Here is a 21,862-nt window from a genome sequence, read left to right on the forward strand (position 1 = left end):
GTGGAGGTATAATCTGAAAGAGTGGACACACACACACACACACACACACACACACACACACACACAAATATAAACACACAAACACCATCTGTCTTTTTGAAGAATCTGCAAGTTTACATAACAGGTCTGATTGCTGCCAAAATAGTCCAATTATGGCAACACTTCTGTCAGAGTGTGAATCTGTTGTTACAAAGGGTCTGTCCCTTTCATGTGGTGCGGTGTCAACATTCAACACAATATCATTTCACAGGAATGAGATGTGTGTATGCTTTTTATGAGAATAAAAGAAAACATTCTCATAAATTCTGGCAGGGTGAGATTCTGTCCTGGCTTGTAAGCCTGGGAGAGGAAAAAGAGGGAAAAAAAGACAGCCAGGCCTCTGACTTGGCACCTGAACAGGGATAGAGGGATCTTTTACATCCATAAATCACCCTCTCTTAATTCATCCCTTTATCCTGCGGGACAAAGTGCAGGCAGGCCCTTTGCTAGGGAGTTGCTAACAATAGTGTGGATGCACACAGGGAGGTACGAGAGTGGAATTATTATTACTGTAGATGTAAGCAGTGTAAATCCAGGATGCAAGTAGCGTATTACAACCACTGCAGAGTGGTTGTAAAAGTAAATTCTTTTAATTCTTTAAGTATTCAACAGTAAAAGGGTTTTGAGAAAGGTACTTGTTATTTGTTTTATGAGGTCTGTGAAATGAGATTTTGCGTTTGGGTTCATTTTAGAGCTTGGCACAAGTGTTGAAGTCTGTTCTCATGATGTGAATAACAATGAAATATTGATGGCTGTTTGTCTGTAGCAGTCCACACACATACCAGACTATCAATCTTGTGTACAGTGCTCGTATCAACATGCACACTGTTTCAACCACAACTTTTGTTTGAGATATTTCAGATTAAATGTAATACAATAGCCAAAACATATTTACAAAAATTACTAACACTGCATACCACACACACATTTTTTGTCCTCTAAAAAAACATCACCTCCTAAGATATCATAACTTCATCAAAACAATCCATACTGACCTCTCCATCAGGCCTCTGGTTCTGTGTCAGGACAGGGTTAGCAGGCTGACTCTGGGACAGTTTCTGGGGCTGCAAGGCTGAAAGTTTGTCCTTTAATACCTGGTTCTCCTTCCTCATCTGTTCCAGCTCCTCCAGCCGAACCCTGTCTTCCCGCTCCTTCTGCTCGCGCAGATTCTCAATCACTCGCTCCTGAGATAGTAAATGAACAAGAAAAAAATAAGGTTTGAAGCGCTCTCACCTGCATTAAAGCTTTTTCGCATTAAAATAAATTTATGTTTTGCTTCCAGTGTGCAAAAGACAGCCCTGTTTGAATGCAGTTCTTTCTTATCATTATTGAAAGATGTGAGCCTATCTCTCGCTGTTTAGGCTCACCAGCATGCCTCCCAAAATAAGGGCCAAAGAAAAACTCATAAATCCCCATCATAAATAATACTGCCATAAATAATAGCAGGGACAAGAGGAGATCAGAGCCAAGTAGAACAGAGAGATGAAGGAAGCAGAAGAAGGGTTGAGGGGCACAGACAGATTTATTGAGAACGGATTTGACAGTACTGTAGATCACTTCCTAACAACTCCACATTGCCTGCTGATGAACCAAGTTGGAATGTTTACATCATAATTTTCTCTATTCTCTAATCACATCGGACAGCGGGAGGACCAAGGCTTTGGGCATTGGCCTGAGACCAAGTCCAAACCATGGGTGGCGGAGCATGCAAGGTGTGTGTAGTAGGTGTGTGTTAAGGTGTATGTGTGTGTGTTTAGGTGTGGACTGAAGTGATTATCAAGGTGTTGACTCAGGTGTTTATTTAGGAACAGAGCACAGCTCAGCAATGAGACTTTACGATGTGGCATCGCCGCATGATTGGCAGCTTTAAACCCCTGGGTAATTGGACAAATACACCCACTAACTAGACCTGGCACAGTAACGCACTACATAGTGGGCTTTGGAGGAGAGGACGAGAGAGAGAGAGAGAGAGAGAGAGAGAGAGAGAGAGAGAGAACAGAGTGGGAGAGAGACCACATGGCTAATAGGTCCTGGGTGTTTTCCCCACATTATGAAATATCTCTAGGATGTTTAGGGTTTAGGGAAAGAGATCAGGATGTGATAATAAAAAGTGAGGAGCACACATAAACACAACAAAAATACACACACATAACATCACAGACAGGCATACAAACACCAAAGAGCAGGGCTCGGCTTGGGCACAACGCCCTAGCCTGTTAATTAGAACCACAGCACTGTGGCTAGCGACTGGCTCCAAGAGCAGGTTTGTGACAGGGAATGTGATTAGCAACACACACACTCGGTCTTGTAAACACATTACACACACCCTGTGTTGACCACAAAGTCTGAAAAGCTCGCCAAACATTCTCCTCATCACAGATGAATTATATGTAAGCTGCATCTGAAGTGGTTTCTGCGTAAACAGATGGGACAAGGCAGAAAAGGGATTTACAGTTTATTGTGCCATTATGCTATTTATTTCAAAGTCTGTCGGCAACAAAAACATTTAGGTGATAAAAGATCATTTTAAGTGAAAACATCTATGTACCCAATGAAAATTCAGCCAACATTGTGTCTATTAATAGACTTTTTTTTCTTGTTGATTGAATGTATATACATTCAGTGTAGTTCAAGCAAAATAAAATTCAACACAATCAAAGGAAGTAATTGCAGCCTACAAAGCAGAGACAAACATACACATACACACACATGCACGTGTTCATACCTGTCAGGAAATCAAGCACCCCTGTGTCTGACTCCACTTAACGTGCTTTCACATGATCAGTGTCAAAGCACTTAACACTGTGTAAAAAACATTTCAATGTTCAGTATTTTTATTGAGGAGGCGTTGTTTGCTGACTCAGCACTAATGTTGTATCTCCCGTTCAGAACAGCTGAAGAAAACATTACGTTGCAAAGCTCAGTGTCAGAGTCCTGCAGCGGCGCAGGGTTCAAATCCGACCTGCTGCCCTTTGCTGCGTGTCATCCCCCATCTCTCTCCCCCTTTCATGTCTATCCACTTTCAAATAAAGGGAAAAGTCCCCCAAAAATAATCTTTAAAAAATGTCAGTAATGAAGCATAGTGCTAGTTCAGGCAGAGTACTGAAATCATGCTTGTATTGTCTGATTGGCATCAGCTGTTTGCAATATGCTTCACAATGATTTGCTCATTCCCAGCTGTGGCTAGTAACATCTAATCATATTCATGCAGGCATACAGCGTGGACATCATAACCTCACACTGTTACTTTGATGATCACACTCATGCAAATGCCTTTTGCTGCCGCAGCTCCTTCCAACACCCGAACCTCCTCCTTATGTGGTATTTTGTATTGTTGATTTAACTAAGATCTAATAATCAGTATGTGTTTATTTGGCGGGGGGGATCCTTGTCACTATTCAGATCCAACAGACAGGTGCACCACTTAAATTTTGTCATGGAAGCTCATGTAGAATATTTTCTACTGACCGTGTTCCTTCAGTCTCTACACGTCAGAGCACAAATAACACAAGCTAATGTTGCAAATATATAGGCATACACATACACACACATACAGACTATGTGTGCATTGGAACACATAAAAATGTGGCAGCCACTGGAAAACCAAGACAAACAGCCGGACATCCACATCTGTCCTAACTGGGAGCTCTATAAACTCTTAAGAGGCAGCCAGTGCCAGCAAAATGTAAACCAGCATCCATCTTTTAGCCTGCAGTACAAACAAACACGTAAATGCAAACCGTTTTTTAGCCTGCAGCGCCAAAGCAATCATTTTGAGACGGTAGTACCAACAAATGTGTGCTAGCAACAACTTCAAACATGCAACAAACCTAAGCAAGATCAAGTCACTCTGAAATTAATCCAGTCAGTTCAAGGTAGACTGTATATACTGCAAGACTAGGATTTGACATCTCCATGGTCATTGTCAGTACAGTATATAACAACAAATCTACCCTGTATTCAAGCCTTTCTCCAATTACAAATCACTGGCACGCAGTAACCATGAGTGCAAATTGAAACCATGTCACTAAAGGCTTGTTTAGAAAGAAAAACACCATTAGCATTCTAGTTTCTCGAAAAGTAACTTATTTACTACTAATACTGCAAAATCAATGCGGTTTTATTAGGCAAATGTACCTGTGCAATGAAATGCATTGCATTTTACTAAAGACAAAACACCACAGTAGCCAGCAAGACTATTCACCTTTTAGTGTTAGTGGCAGCATGCTAGCTCAGTGGTGTTAAGGTGAGGCTTTGTGGAGACCAGCTGCTCTCTGATGTTGCCAAAAAACAACAAAACCTGCATATTTATGACCAACATTCAGCCCATTCACTCACCAGTGTGGAGTTATTCTGCTTAGTTCACCTTGATTTACATGGCAGTTGTTTAGCAATGCGATTTTATGCTGCAATGTATCTTCCAATGTATATGGATGCATACGGTAGGCTACTATGCTCATTATACTATTTGCCAAAAGCTATGGAGGCCAGTAAATCCAGTTAAGAATCAATTATACTGAGATTTTACTAACATTGGACCAGGACTATACAAATCCCATTGACACTTAGTACATTGTGTCCACACTGTCTCTTTCATTATGTTCACTCACGGTCATAGTTCCTCTATAAGTGCATGGCTGTGTTATCTGTTACTATATTTCCATCCCAGTCCGATCCTTTTGCTAGCTCTGCTCCTTCTCTTCTTCTTTCGTATGTCTTGCAGAAGTTACTCATTTTTTACTCTGCCTCCACCCTTACATTCCTTGACCTCTCCCTCCCTTAATTCTGAGGCCACCTTTTCCATCAGGGCTGTGCCTCTTCTGCCATTCCACTTTTCCATCCCTCCATCCCTCCCCCTTTCAAAACTTCTATCCTCCTCTAATTCTATAGATCATTCACTCCCTATGTTCAGCGCAGTTACAGACAGGGACTAATCCTCTGTCTATGTTCACCTTAGACCCCCCTTCTCCTTCTCTCCCTTACTGTGTTCAGAGAGGACCTCATCTAGTGTGGTCCAAGGTCTATAAATCAAGAGGCTGTGTCAGTAAATTATGGCAGTGAGTCATAGCAAAGCATGCAGTTTAATTAAGCCAGATGCTGTATACCAGCTTAGAGAAAGAGTGTGCCTCAACGGGCAAACATTTTCAGATCCTTACAAACAAAGTGGTGGTCAAATGGTCTTCTTAAAACTAGTGTATTTCAATAATAGTGTGCATAATTCTTTACAACATCCATCGAGCAACTATTTTAACAGAGCAACCTTGGCCCCCACCTCAAGTCCCTCTTCCCAGCAGTTGCTATCAGCTTTACTTGACCTGCAACATTTTCAACAAAGCCATCCTCACCCTCCCTTCATTCCTCCCTCTGTTCCGTACCTTTTCTGATAGTGCTTCTTCCAGTGTGGCCAGGGCTGTGTCTGTGTTACTGGAGTCAGTTTGAAGGCCCTGGACCCTTTCCCTCAACCCAGCCAGCTGTTTGTCCTTATCCTTTAACTGCTCCAACAGGTTCTCAATCTGGAGAGAAATGGACAGAGACAGAGACAAGAGAGGAGCTGAGGTTATCAGCATATTGATCAAAGATCAAACGAGTCACAGACAGAAAAGTTTTGACCGAACCTGAAAGGTTAAGTAGCATTTAACTGGACTATCATGACTGGAGACCTTGCGGTACTGAAGCATCACAAAAAAAATGTTATCCCATTGCCTGCTGATTCATCGAGAAGATGAATCTAGACACTGAATAGTGTGCTCAGCCTCTGGCTGCATTCTCCAATTTCCTGCTGTAATGTCTTCCATTCTGGCCCAGCATCTCAAAGATGAGCAGCAATGAAAGCCTCCACTGTAAGGCTTGGGTCAAGACAATTATGGTTGGATCCATGAAGAGAGAAGAAGATAGACTTAGTGGACATGTGTACACAACACAGCCATTGGATGGTGTAAGCAAATCAGCCTTAGTACTAGTTTAATAGGATTATACTGAGAGTCGATTCAGCCCAATGACTTATAGGTCTGTGTCTCTGCAGCTGCCTTTCTGTGGCTAACCTCATGTCGCTAAAGTGGTAGTGTAATAGCCAGTTGTGGTGTTCAAATACCTTTATTTGATGAACATCCGCAAAAACAGAACACAAATGCACACAAAGACACATGCACAGGCACACTCAGACACACAGGCACACACACACAAACACAAAATGCTCGGAGCTGTACCAAACAAAACACTACCAGATGCAGCTGGGGTAGAACCCAGTGCCATGCAATGAGTCTCCAGAGGTCTACAAATTAGTTACAAAGGGATAGCACATCTGGTGACAGGACATGGTGACATGGTGACTTCACAAGCACACTCTTACATTTGAATTAATGTCATCTTGATAAAAAACAGTAGTAGTTCAATTTGAAAAGTGGTTGGACTCCCGGAGATCCCGAGACCTACAGGTTAAACTTTACCTTGCATGCGCAATCACGTATCACACGAAAATCCATCTAGTCAGACTCAGGCCCCCAGGAAGTGCGCTCACCTCGAACTGCAAACAAGGTCGGTTATGTCTCTTTCTATTCTGAATGTTTAATCCATAGACCGTTTATATTTGAAAAACTTCCCTTTAGCCGAAAAAAGCAATTTAAAAGCCTGTGACGTCACCACAATCTAAGTTCTATGGGCCAAGCGGAAACTCGTCGGTGGGGCTAGTGGGAGAAACACTACTGCACATGTTCAGTGGGCCGCATCTCAGAAGTAAACCCAAAAGCTTAGAAACGTTTTTGGCATATGTGCCAGGCAAGCAACTCCAGTGAACTGAATAGGCGTCATTTTGGGATCCGGTATCCAGTTAATATAATACATCCATGGTCAGGCTTCAAGTAATGCGTACTACCAGCTTACCGAACCAATCTGCGTCTGGCGAGGAGCTACTTGCAGCTATGGGCATGGTTTAGGTGTGAGTGACGGTCGCGACTGTTCATTCGAAACAACCGTGGCAGATGTGATAGACAGTGGGTTCATCCAATCACCTGCCAGGTAGTCTCTGCCCTTTTCTAAACAGTTTCCAATGACGGCTTCTCAGATGGTTCTCTGTGACAAACCATCTGGCTCGTCAGGTTGGTAAACACTGGCATAGAGCGTCATTTTTGGTTAGGTTGTTTTCTGCAGACAGACAGACATATATATAATATAATATCACATTTGACCCAAGTGGTCCTTTCTCAGTTTAGGGCCTGTGTTGTGCAAAAGAAAGGCACATATACTGAAAATAATTTCTTATTTAATGAACATGAGAATCCAATAAAAAAAAAACAAGAAAAGCACTTCAGGCCAGAGAGACCGCATTTCAACTAAGATGGTGACAGGGTAAAAAATGTCCAGTGTGTGTGTGTGTGTGTGTGTGTGTGTGTGTGTGTGTGTGTGTGTATGTGTGTGTGTGAGTGTGGGGGGGGGGGGGGATACTCTGCATTCTAGTCATGGGTACATAGATACAGTAGATAATGTCCAAATCTCCACAGTTATTTTACAAATGAATCCAATTAGACTGTAGACTTTGGTGTTCTCTGCTCCCAAGAGCAAGGATTCAAAGGAGCCAACTTGGTTTTGGCAATGGAGGGAAAGTGGCAGGAGGGGGTGGGAAAAAGCAGTCAGGACCCTTCGGCAGATCTTGATAGGTTAATGACAGTCATTATACAGCCAAGCTAAAGGCTTTGGTAGGTCAGTCCACAAGTGATAGGGACATTAAACCCTTCAGGGAATGATGGGAAAGCCTCACACTACCAAAGATAGATACAATTCCCAGCAATTTATGATTGCCATGGGTGTGTTAGATCGGGTTTTAGGGTGGACACTGTGAGAAAGAAAGAGGCGAGGTTGATATGGTTTTCCTCGTTTATTCTCTTTCGTTTCTCTTATTTAAGTGAGTGGGCTGAAGCGGTACTTTTCACTTATTTTCCAAGAGACGTAGGCACTTGAGCACCAAAGCTAAACCATCATGAAGTACCAGTGATTGCTCACAGATTAAACAAGACTGACGCTGGAACATGCTTATCTCCACATGCAGTAAACACAGAGGAAGTACAAACAAACCAAATATCTGGCTTTGGCCTCTAGATGTAGCAGCTCGGTAGCTTTGACATACCTTGTTCTCCTAACTATGCACGGAAAAACATATACATATGCACTCATGCACACCCTAGCTCCCTGTCCCAATGGGCACCACAGAGCCCTATTTCAGGTCAAATTGAGCATGTCGCTCCTGGTCTTAGATAAATGATTACATTCTTTACCAGGCTTAAGTTTGCTTTGGCCTGGTCGCACAAAATAACAACCCCTGGATGAAATATTTAGCCATGTCGCTCTGCCTTCTGTGAAATTGTGCAGATAAAACGTTGGATATAACTTAAACGTTTCGTATCGGCGTTTGAGGAGTCACGAGAGCCATGGATATGGGAAAGAGGGCAAGGAATTCTGTCAGAATTCTCAAAGTCAAAACATACTCTCCGAAGAGAAATGCCTTTTGTCGACAGGCGAGGTACAGGTCAGCCATATGTCTGTGAGAGGGGGGCCTCCTAACCAGTAGCTTGACTGTTATGATGAGAACAGCAGCCATTCATTTTATCTCTCTGTGTATAAGGCTACCTCAAACTATACTCCCGCATATCTCTCTCTCTCTCTCTCTCTCTCTCACTCTCACACTCACACTCACACTCACACTCACACACACACAGGCTTTTATCATTAAACCGCTGTGCATATGTCATCCCACTCTCCAACCACACACACCTCCCACTGAAGCAGACCACCTACGATAGGCAGCTACCATGACTCTACGGGCCAGGCATTGCGGTGTGGACTGTCTGTCTCATTGAGTGTGTATCCTCCTGAGAAACCATGACGTCTGTCTGAGTCATCTCCCACACACATGGCTCCCCACTGTTTACAGCCATACTGTTTTGACTCTGATAACTTTATCAGCAAGCTGATAGGACGCGACCAGATTCACCTTGAATGTGTTGATGCGCGGTTACCTTTTACTGACCCTGACTTTGCACATGACATTGACTTTAGCAACATAGTAGTTGATTACTGTAATCGACTAATCATTGACGTAATTATGTAAAAAAAATAAAATAAAAGACGCAGAGAGGGGCAGTACTGCAACACGAAAAATATACTGTACATGTAAAAAAGATGGGAACAAAGATGGTTTACAAATGAACTATTATAAACTTGGTTGTGCTGGCTACAGTCGTACAACTTCTACAACAACTTCTATAACAAATCGTTGGTGAAACTAGTGGGTTAAAAGTAGGCTGTGATATTGTCATCAGTGCAACAAAACATCATGAATTATGGCATTACTTCATTTTCAAATGAGTGACATATATTTAAAGTGAGGGGGGAATTTTAAGTCTCAAACAATAGCTGTAAAGTTAAAAAGTTAATAGATGTCGACAAAACCGTTTTGATTCTGTTTAGTGGGCTTTGAAATCCATTGGGAGCCTTGGTGTTGCTTTGGGGTTGCAGTCTGTTCTGATCATGATTATGAAAAGCTGAGTTCTAATGTTATGAGAGAGAAGTTAGTAAAACAGTATCAGGCCCTGTGTCTCTGGCGAAAAATCATGATCTAAAAGCAACTTGTTCCAGAGCAGAACCACAAACCCGGTCGACCCGTCTGTCTTTCATCCAAACTAAAAACTAGAACTCGGTGGCCTCCAGAGGAATCATTTCTGCAGAACAAAAAGGAGACCAGCGTGGAGCGTGACCACCATAAAAATACAATCGTTTGTATTTTTAAAACTCTTTTGGACCAATAAAAATACCAAACAATAATTGGTGGCCCTTTCTGTAAGATAACTCATTTCTCTGTGCTTGTCATCGCCTCTGAAAATATGACAGGGACAGTTGTAAAACCCAAAGATCCTGGCACTGATTTGTATGTGCATGGATCTATGTACACACCCACCCACCCACCCACCCACACACCCACACACCCACACACACACACACACACACTCACACACACACACAAATACACAGAGGGACAATAACCGCAAACTAAACATTATGTAGTAACAGTGTGTACTTCCCCAGAGAAATCTAGGTCACAGTCAGACAGGAACACAATGAAAGACTACATACTGGAAATATCATACTGCTACTTCAGGTACTCCACAATCACATGCGCTGCAATCCTAGTAAAGCATGCACATATAACATTGTGTGTGTTCATGTATGTGTGTTTTACAGTATACTCAAACATGTACACCTGCATACCGTTCCCATCTCCTGCCATCAGAGCTTGTTGATTCCCAGATTAATAGAGGACGTCCTCCTGCTGCTGAGCACTCAGATGTGGCTTTTCAAAGAGAAACACAGTTTGGTCATAAAGCTCAGGGAAGATAGTGACCTTTTTAGTGTGAGGAGGGTGTGCTTGCACTTCATTTAACCCCTGTCCTACCACTACCCCTTCTCTGCCAGTGAAGCAGAGCAACACAGGCAACACTGGCCGACCAAGAAAACACTGATAATGTGTAAGCTGGCGCCTCCATGTGGCAATTTTCTGCAACAGGCCTATTTATCCACTTATGTTAACTCCGGAATTCATTTAAAATGTTACAATGTTGTTTTGATGTTATGATGTTGTCTTTCTTGCATCTGTTGTGTAAGGACATCATAGTGGTACACAACCACAGAGGAGACGCAAATTCCCAAAGTTCCTTGAGTAAGTGTGACACTTCACATATTCACTTTACAGAGCAAAGAAACACAGAAGAGATACTGCTCTCTCTGAACCCAGACTTTAGTTGCACCATTGAGCAAGACACTCACTTTCTACACACTGAAACCGTGAATAAAAGTAGCAGCTTAGCTTGTTAGGAAACACAACTAGAGTTAGCTACAAAAGTGATCTGCAACCATTTACTCATAGCTGAGAGGTCTCCACCAGTTGACTGGCTGGGAATGTAAGGGGGCAACGTGACACAAAGACCCTTAAAGCAGAAAATGACACCTCTCCCCTATTCCCCTCGAATGGCCTTCCTGATGTCATGCTGCTTTGTTCGAGGAGTCATTACTCATCTGTTATCGACCAGAACGACGGAGCAAAATGACTTCATAAGACGAGTGGTGCCCGAGAGAGGGAGGAAGAGAAGGGAGGACCATGATGCTCAGGTTCTAAAATCATCCACACTTTTCTAAACAGGGAAAAGTAGACTTCATTCTTTATTTCTGTCAGGGGACTTTTTTTTCCTTCCAAACTATAGTGTTAAAGAGAGCAAAAGAGTTTCCCCCTCATGAAAAAAAGGGATTTATGTGCTTTTTTTAATCTGTTGGCCAACACTCGCCTGCAGAAAAGGGCTGGGCACTATTGCACAAAAACATGTATTGTGCCACTGTGTACCTACATGTGTGCCAGCGGGCCTGCATGTCTCTCTATATCTGCTGTGATGTTCTCTACCAAATCTTTTTTGCCCAAAAACCAAAAAGGACCATGCAGAGGCAAGATCCAGTTTTGACAAGCTAAACAGGCAGGTCCCTGCCTACCCTACAGCCAAGAAAGAAAGAAAAGTTTTGTCAAGCTGGAACTAGGAGCAAACGAAAGAGACAGAATATTCTACGGGTCTCACTACGATTATGACTGAGGCCTGTGACTCTCACAGCAGCTTCCTCTCCATTCCACGAATATTCATTCTGCTCTAAACCACCATCGCCTGTTTAGAAATACAAAGGTGCTCTGTGTCCATCAGCAACACACACACACGCACGCACGCACGCACGCACGCACACACACACGCAAACACACACATGCACACACACACACACACACACACGATAAGCCTAATTTATCAATATTCATAAATGTGTTTTAGGTTTCTTGTCAACGTTCCTTGTATTTGTTCAGATACATGAGGTTGTCAGCATGCATACAAGAATGAATCCCAATCAATCCTAAATTGGAAGTGAATTATAAATGAATATATATGGGACAACAGAACACCCACGAAGATAGACAAAATTACAGGAGGGGGCCAAGGAATTGTAGATAAGATCTTCTAAACAGATAAGTGCAGCTGCGATCATCAGCAAGGTGGTAAGTAGGCAAGGGTTTACTGAAATCTTTTAATATTGTAATTGTTTAGCTAATAAGCTAATAAGCTAAAAGCACATTACAGTCACCTTCTGCATAAGTTAAAACACAGCCTATCTCAACTGGGCAGCTGCTCTTATTAATGCCTAGACTGTCAGTAACCACAAACAAAAGCTCTCACCTGTAGTCATCAAATAAAAACAGTCCTTCACAGATAAAGTTTTGAAAAAAACACAGGCTACTCAGAAAGCAAGAAGTAACAATTATTTTACTCACACAACTGCCTCATCAAAAAACACTTCTGTGTTTGCATTAAACCCTTATTGGTTGTTTTTAGTTTTAGACTGAGTACATATACATACATATGTTTAGAGGCAGTGTGAGCTACTTGAGTTATTTCCACTAGCTGTACTTAATTTTTCTTTAGGACCCAACTAGAGAACAAAGCTGTTCAAAAAGACTGTTTAATTGTTCCTTTAACCCTTGTGCTGTCTTCCCGTCGACCATGCAACTTTTTGTTTTTCTGGGTCAAAATTTAAAATTGAAACATTTTTTTCAGCTTTTTGGTTGTCTTTTTTTCGACACTCATGTCGCTTTTCCGTGATGTTTTGTCACTTTTTCCAACATTTTTGTCACTCTTTTCAATGTTCTTTTATCATTATTTTGGCTATAAAATTAAACAAAACACCCAAATTCAATGAAAGTAGTGAAATGATCATTTATTTTACTTGTGAAGAGCATTGTATGGAACCATCCACGTTATGAAAATAGGTCAAATTTAACCCGAGAAAAAACAGGAGGGTTAATCAAAAAACGTTTGTCCAATGTCTGAAAACCTCAAAAAAAAAAACTCCCAAAACTTTGATTAATCCTAATTTACAGTTAAAAAAAATATTTAAGTAGCTTGATAAATGATGCCTACTGTTTGTGTATGTGCATAAACACATTTGCATATGAACACACAAACAGGAAACCATATCCACTTATGTAATTCTGGACGTCCGTTGTGGCTTATTCTGAACATACAGTACTGAACTCTGAGGAATACACACACACACACACACACACAATCAGGCTGTGATTATTATCATGAATGTTGGGCCAGGTTCAGGCGATGGGGGCTGCATATAGCACTTACACATATGACAAGCAGACATCCTCCCCCTCTCCCCACACATTCCTCCAGAAAGTCATTCACACAGAGACCCTCCACTGCATTCATACATATCAAATAGACACCAACACACAGACACATTAACACACACATATATACACTTACACACACAGAGATGCAGACACAAACGGAGAATGACAGAGAAACAGCTAGAAAGACGAAGCGAGTGTTGTTTTCATAGTGATTTCTCCTGGTCGACCACAGAGCAAAATGAGCAGGGAGAGACTCCTGCAGACCCCAGAGCTGTTCAATGAAGACAGATTGCACTTGTACAAGCTCGGCTGTACGTGAGTGTGAGTGTGTCTGTGTGTGTGTCGGCCAAGTTGATCCACATCCATGCTCTTTAGGCTCAAGACCCTATCTCTGCCCTCCTCAGCTGCGGAATGCTGCAGTGATTGCTGGGTAATTACCCTGACGCTTTATTCCTCTGCTCCCAGCACCATTAGTATTAATTCTTTTCTTTTTCTCCTCTTTGGAGAGAGGGAATGGGAGACCTTTGATCAGAAATAAAGAAAAAAAGAAAGAAGGAAGGAAGGAAGAAAGAAAGAAAGAAAGAAAGAAAGAAAGAAAGAAAGAAAGAAAGAAAGAAAGAAAGAAAGTCATATGTGGCCACCCGGCGGACCACAGCAGCTGTGTGTCAACATGTAGCTTCTGACCTCAGCACACTTTACAGTGATCTGGTCAGACAGGTCAAATACACCATATAGTCATACGGTTCAACTGAGAGACAGAGGGTCAGACTGTGACCCACTTTAACAGAAACTGAAGAGCCTGCCTCAGGTCTTAAAGTATAACATACCATAACTTGACTGCCAACAGGTTAGGTCGAATCAGGTCAGCCTGAGTTATGGCTTTTGTCCTTATCAGGATACAATAAGGTTTAAGTTCTTCATCAAGTCGGAGAGTAATCAAACATGTCTGATTTCTTCAACTGCAATGCATGTGTTGTGGTCGGGAAGAAGATGGACTTGAATAGCTGGAGCCTGACATATGGCCCAACACTGGGTTTGTCTTGACTGATGTGTAGCCTGGCTCCAATCAGCCAGCCTCAGGCTCTCACCATTAACCCCGGCTGATTGCTGATAGGAGCAGAAGGGGAATACAGGGGGGCCTATCACAGGCTGTTTACCGGAACCTCCCCAGCTCCAACGGGCTTATCTGTAGCCATGTCTCTGCAATGTGATTGGTCAGATGGAATCCATTAGGAAGAAAGGGACTGGTGGCCTCATCACAAGATCTATCAAGATCCCACACACGCTCACATGTAGGAACATACACATACAGCACAGAGTTACCCAAAAGGATCTCTAAAAATTCAGCTTTTACACACACAAGTACTCACCTGGAATATTTACAGTGTACAATACAGTATATCTAGGTAAGGTATATTTGCCATTCACTGTTTCGATTTCTGCAACTTAATTATATGAAGTCAGGTGACAGCTTCATGCAACAAACATTTATGCTAAGTATTTACAGTATATTCAGTAATGGTATCAAGCTATGCACCTCTACATTATAACATTATTAGTAGTAATATAATTGGGGGCTGGGTATCTTTTGGAATGTTTCAATACAAATGCTAATATGATATACTTGAGTTTCAGTACCAATACTTTTTTCAATACCTTAGTTTGAGTAATATAAACGCGTTTTTTCTACAAAACCCTTTTTTCATTTAAAAAAATGTGCCACACTTCTAAGTGCATCAGTATTCAGTGTTGTCTTAACTGAAGTATCAGCACAAAACACAGTCTAAAATTAGCAGTTTCCTGATTCGGATCCGGAAATATCTGACCAAAGATTAAGTAAACAAGACTAAGAATCTGACCAAGCATTTGATTCCAACTTGGGGCACTCTACAGTTTTCGATACTCTGACCTGTTCTCACATTTTAATCAGTAATCAAAATATATTGAGGTTTGTTACCAAGCCTTTGTCAGGGTGTATCATTGGACATAATGACATTTTTAGGTGCCAACACTTATTATGTGACTGTTTTAGGAAGTAGTTTAAAATTGTAGAAAGAGATCATTGTCTGTTATACACATCTGGACAAAAGCAGAAAGCAATGTTTGGTTTAGCTAATGCTGGACTAATAGTTTCTTTTTTTTTATCAACATGCAGCACCGCCCCTCGCTATCCATATGCATCAATCTCAAAAGTGCCAGTGTTGTTTTGGGGCGGTGTGTAAAAAATATGTAGGAGGAGGGAGAGAAAAGAAAGAAACACTACAGTTTTTTTTAGGAAAACATGGTCAGCATATCCCTGCATGGGTACTGTACAGCAGTTTGCTCAAATGAATACAACGTACAGCTGGGCAACCAAGCAGAATTTGGTCATTAGGCGGTATGCATGCATTAATTCAACAAGGGACATGAACACTGAGTGTATTTCAACAATAATGAAAACTCATAAAATTATGAAAAATGGACAGACAGAAGAGCAGTTGCTCCACAGAGAGAGATCAAAAGAGGGGGAGGAAACAGAGGAAATGTAGAAGGCCAGGAAACATCTCTATTTATCTTTGTATCTCTCTCTCTCTCTCTCTCTCTCTCTCTCTCCTTTTCTTCACAATCAAAGGCCTTGCTGTGCCGACGACACCAAGCCAGAGCAAGTGCTGAAAGAGTCTGCCAAAGGGTGCTCTGAAACAGAGCTGGGTTCCCCTGAGAAAGTCTAGGGGAGACCTGCTAGACACTGTTATAATTAACAGAGACCCATGTGTAAAGGGCATCCTTCTGTATAAACATGCACACACAAACATACACACAAATGCCTGATGCAGCCCAAGCAGATGTAATCGAATCTCTCTGTCTGTGGTTGCTATAGGGAGCTAACATGATAGGGGATACTATACTTCCATGCACACAGCCAGCCTTTTTAAAAGCATGAATATGGATTGAGACGACCACAATGTTTGAACATGAATAACACATGTATGCCAAAACCACATCACAACCGGCTCTGCATGTGTACCTCCCACACCCCTACCCCCCCAGCGAAAGGGGAAAAAAAGGAACCAAAAATGAAAAAATAAATAAATAAATAAATGCATCATTATGCATTGGTCATGGTCTCATAGACCAAGGGCTCGAACAGAGCTCCCACTGTTCTGCGTTGTGATACATAAGACCGAAAAAGCCCAGACAAACCTAGCATGTGCATTTTTGTTTTTCATTTAAAGACCTCATTATTTTTGGTTAAATTCAGCCTCTAACTATTAGGATCAATGTTGGGCTCAAACTACAGCAATGACATCATGGTACCATGCTATAAGTTATGGTGACTGTCCGTGGAGAGGCCCCTAGGAAAAGATACAAATCCTCATACTCTCTCTCGATAATAAGGCACCAATGAGAGCTACATGCTGCAAATTAAGGTAGTCTCTGCACAGGTGCAATACAATCATTTCAAAAGTGCTTAGCACTGGTATATCTGTGACTCGTCAGCCCACCAGTCTGGGAGTCATTTCTCCAGCATGTAAGGTATCACTCGCTGTATTAAAGAAGTGATTGCTGCACCAAAGACGGGCTAAAGAGGGGCTCTTAACCGTTGAGAAGTTCCACACTTCAAACATGGATGGGGGCAACAGACCCTTCAAACTTCAAAGTCAGAGAAGTCTAGCCGATATAAGCGTGGGGTTTCGCTGAAGTGCTCTCATTTGTATGTGCATAAAGTCATCTCTTGACACTTAAAGTAATTGGTAGAAACCGATATACATGTTGAAGGTGAGTAAAGCTAAAGGAGGCAAACTCTTTAATGACTATGTAAAAAATAAAAATAAATAAAAAGTCAGTACCGTGAAAAGAAAACTGTAAACTAAAAAAGAAATTACTCAAAACATCGAAAACAACACATTACCAGGGTAAAAAGGTATGATTTACTAGTCAAAGAATACAAAATTGCAACATGAAGATTTACTCTTTTCATCAGTGGGAGAACATATTAAAGAGATTAATAGCTCTATGAACTGTGTCTGGTTGGCTCATTCAGAGCGGATCATTTTATGAGTTGAAGGTCAGCCACTCAATTGACTTTTACATGATCTAGGCTAAACCTCATCCTATTGTGTCATAAAAGCAACAACAGTCCTTGTTCATATTAAAATAACTTTCATAAGCTTCTCTGCTGACCCACATTCAGCTGATCCTCCACCCATATTTGCTTTTCTGTATCAGGAATGTTTTGTCATATGACAAAAGTCCCCCTTTATTGGGGAAAATGTACCTTGATATTTAGATACAGGAAATGTCAGGGAAATCTTTATCCTGTCCTGGGAACAGGCAGGGTCAGCCAATGTATTTTACAATTGGGATGCAATGATTCATATGGTATGAAACCGGGAAGGAAACAAGTTATGCTTCCAAGCTACATTCCTGTCTTTCCCCTTGTATACAGATTTGTAAGTTATAGTGTCCTAGAAAAAGAGCCACCAGAGCAGCATTTTTCTGTTTTATGATTAGCCATAACACATCACAGGGTCGGTCCACCCAAATTAAAAAGAACACATTTTCTCACATCCTCTGGAGGTACGTATCTAGCCATACAGCTAGTTTCAGTATGATTTGGCCAGGTTTTCTGAAACCACCCAAATACAACAGAGATGAATGGAATTCCATGTGTGGTGCTCCCAGCATTGAAAAAAATACATTTTAAAAATCTACAGCAACATCTTCCTCCAGAAACAATGTCCTGCTTGCTCTGGGTAATCCGATCTTAACACTTTTTATTGGAACTACTGTCTGCCATAGACAGATTCCCTCTAAAAACTGTTGACAGTAAGTTGACAAAAGGATTTGTTTCTGCTAATTCACAATCCAAATGTGTGACTGAAGATCACAATGAGGTGAACAACACTACACTACAGTGTCTTGCTGTTGTATAACCCTTCTATTGTTTTTAGGTTATTTTTGGGCAGTTTGCCTTTACTGGAAAGTTGATAATATAAGTAGAGGAAGATAGGAAACAAGGGGAGATAGATAAGGGTATTAACATGCAACAAAGGTCCGCAGCTGAAATCGAGCCAGGGATGTTGCGGTTATGTGGTATGCAACATAACCATTTCGCTATTGGCTTTTAAATAGAGGTTTTGAGGCCATTCTGTACCTGCATCTCTCCGTTATCTCTGAGTGCAGGCAGATACAATACAACTACACGAAACAACGTTTCACTGTGACTCAAGTGGTGTTACACATTAAAAATATTGTAGCGACCCTGCAGGACTGATATGGGAGAGACTCGGGGTGACACAATATATAAAAACGACATTATATTAAAAGGACATACGAAACAGGCTACATTTAGTGCACACACATTATAGGCTCCGTAAAGTTCAGTTAACGCATTGGTAGCATTAGCGCTTGGTGGGATGTAGACACAAATATAAACACAGCCGTGAATTTGCGTGGAATGTAGAATGGTCGGCATTTAACAGTCACAAACTCCACAAGCGGTTGGATACAAGCATCGCATTTCTGCACCAGTCTGTGTCCGTGTTAACACAGCCCACCTCCACGAGTCTTACCCGGCGACAGAGCAGCATCTGCTCGGAAGGCTAGCAGGCACTGTTGTTCAGCCACGTTTCCACAAAAACAAAAACACAGCAGTCTCTGAACTCGCGTTGGGAGTTTCGTTGAAGTTGGATGTAGTCCAGTTTGTTGTCTAATGAGCGGAAACTTGTAAGCAGGATGGATGGGCCAGGTGGCCGGCTAGCGTTAGCTTTCCACCTAGCTCAAACTCCTGCCCTCGTTCCACGTTTCCGCATTCTCGCACACCGCTTTCGATGTCCCCTTCCCCGGCTAGCAGCATCAAGTGGCTGAGGTGCTGGTCTGCGTAGCAGGCAAAACGTGCATAGTGTGTCGAGTATTCCATCTGTAATAAAGTTTCCTGCATATTCTCCGATCTGTACCAATGTAGCCCAGTGGTACACATGTGCGGTAGTTTGAATGCACATAATTGCAAAGTTGCTGCTGAAACGAGAGAGCCTGTTAGCTTAGCTTCAAAATGGCTGACACTCGACTCGCATCGGGTAGTGACAGTCCCACCCCCTATGGGCGGGTTGAAAACATGCGGAACTAGCTGGCTGTAGTCTCTAGCTTCTGGCAAAAAAAAGCCTCCGACGACGAAAAATGACGATTTTTGCGCCATGAGAGGCTTTTTTCCAGACACACAATAGAGAGAGATGTCGTCTCAGGGGGACATGAGGGAGGGAAGCGCGGTCATTAGAAAATACTACCGGGTTTCTACTGATACAAAGCTTAATGCTAATCAGTGAAGTATCCCTTTAAATATATATATATATATATTATATATATAGTGAGGAAAATAAGTATTTGAACACCCTGCTATTTTGCAAGTTCTCCCACTTAGAAATCATGGAGGGGTCTGAAATTGTCATTGTAGGTGCATGTCCACTGTCAGAGACATAATCTAAAAAAAAAAATACAGAAATCACAATATATGATTTTTTAACTATTTATTTGTATGATACAGTATTCAAAGACCTGTTAGTCTGCCTTTAAAATGTCCACCTCCACTCCATTTATTATCCTAAATTAGATGCACCTGTTTGAGGTCGTTAGCTGCATAAAGACACCTGTCCACCTCATACAATCAGTAAGAATCCAACTACTAACATGGCCAAGACCAAAGAGCTGTCCAAAGACACTATAGACAAAATTGTACACCTCCACAAGGCTGGAAAGGGCTACGGGGAAATTGCCAAGCAGCTTGGTGAAAAAAGGTCCACTGATGGAGCAATCATTAGAAAATGGAAGAAGCTAAACATGACTGTCAATCTCCCTCGGACTGGTGCTCCATGCAAGATCTCACCTCGTGGGGTCTCAATGATCCTAAGAAAGGTGAGAAATCAGCCCAGAACTACACGGGAGGAGCTGGTCAATGACCTGAAAAGAGCTGGGACCACCGTTTCCAAGGTTACTGTTGGTAATACACTAAGACGTCATGGTTTGAAATCATGCATGGCACGGAAGGTTCCCCTGCTTAAACCAGCACATGTCAAGGCCCGTCTTAAGTTTGCCAATGAATGGATGATCCAGAGGAGTCATGGGAGAAAGTCATGTGGTCAGATGAGACCAAAATAGAACTTTTTGGTCATTATTCCACTAACCGTGTTTGGAGGAAGAAGAATGATGAGTACCATCCCAAGAACACCATCCCTACTGTGAAGCATGGGGGTGGTAGCATCATGCTTTGGGGGTGTTTTTCTGCACATGGGACAGGGCGACTGCACTGTATTAAGGAGAGGATGACCGGGGCCATGTATTGCGAGATTTTGGGGAACAACCTCCTTCCCTCAGTTAGAGCAGTGAAGATGGGTCGAGGCTGGGTCTTCCAACATGACAATGACCCGAAGCACACAGCCAGGATAACCAAGGAGTGGCTCTGTAATAAGCATATCAAGCTTCTGGCGTGGCCTAGCCAGTCTCCAGACCTAAACCCAATAGAGAATCTTTGGAGGGAGCTCAAACTCTGTGTTTCTCAGCGACAGCCCAGAAACCTGACTGATCTAGAGAAGATCTGTGTGGAGGAGTGGGCCAAAATCCCTCCTGCAGTGTGTGCAAACCTGGTGAAAAACTACAGGAAACGTTTGACCTCTGTAATTGCAAACAAAGGCTACTGTACCAAATATTAACATTGATTTTCTCAGGTGTTCAAATACTTATTTGCAGCTGTATCATACAAATAAATAGTTAAAAAATCATACATTGTGATTTCTGGATATTTTTTTTTTAGATTATGTCTCTCACAGTGGACATGCACCTACGATGACAATTTCAGACCCCTCCATGATTTCTAAGTGGGAGAACTTGCAAAATAGCAGGGTGTATATATATATATATATATATATATATATATATATATATATATATATATATATATCTCAGTGTTTCCCACACATAGACTAATGTGTGGCGGTGCGCCGCACTATCAACACCAGCCGCCGCACATTGCGTTTCGTTATATTTTTTTTTTAACGCTATTCAAAACACGTTCAGCTGCATTTCCTTTCCCTGCTCTGCACACAGCATCTGTCTCCATAAAGGAGAGAAGACAGCTGGCGAAATTCAAAAAAGGTTGGTATCTATCTCGTGAACACCTTCACACAATCACACATTCACAATCACCGACCCGGCTCTTAGCAAACAAGCGATTGTGGCTGCTTTAGAAAGTTAACTAGTCACAAGTTTGCGGTAAAATGCAATTGGGTTGTCGAGGTCAAAACACTATATGTAGCAGCTGTCAATCAAATAAACATATTATAAATAATGTTATGTCATGTTTTACTCTTACACTGAATGTTTGCTGCTTCAATCCGCAACTGAAAAAGGTACGTGTTGTGAGGATAAGGGCCAGCCTGAACCAGAGCTATCAGTCTGAAATAGGGCTGAACGATTTTTGAAAATAATGTAATTGCGATTTTTTTCCAAATATTGCGATTGCGATTCGATATTCGATTATTTTTTTAAGCTCTTTGTCTACTGTATTATTCAACAAAGAATAATAATATAATAATGTATAGTATGAACACACAATTACACACTAGACAGTTAAATAAG

General features: G+C 41.8%; 1 protein-coding gene across 4 annotated transcripts in view; it reads right to left on the bottom strand.

Annotated features, from left to right (window-relative positions):
• The window catches only part of LOC116062036 (ERC protein 2-like), a 164,596-nt gene that overhangs the window by 102,040 nt on the left and 40,694 nt on the right, over nucleotides 1-21,862 (bottom strand). For all 4 annotated transcript variants that reach the window (XM_036008556.1, XM_036008557.1, XM_031316491.2 and 1 more), the window contains 2 exons: nucleotides 5,415-5,552; nucleotides 1,035-1,223 (listed from right to left, as the gene is read on the bottom strand). In XM_036008556.1, coding sequence (XP_035864449.1) covers nucleotides 1,035-1,223; nucleotides 5,415-5,552 — 327 coding nt within the window. The remainder of the gene's footprint in view (nucleotides 1-1,034; nucleotides 1,224-5,414; nucleotides 5,553-21,862) is intronic.

Source organism: Sander lucioperca, chromosome 12 (genome assembly GCF_008315115.2).
Source record: "Sander lucioperca isolate FBNREF2018 chromosome 12, SLUC_FBN_1.2, whole genome shotgun sequence".
In the NCBI taxonomy this organism is placed as follows: domain Eukaryota; kingdom Metazoa; phylum Chordata; class Actinopteri; order Perciformes; family Percidae; genus Sander; species Sander lucioperca.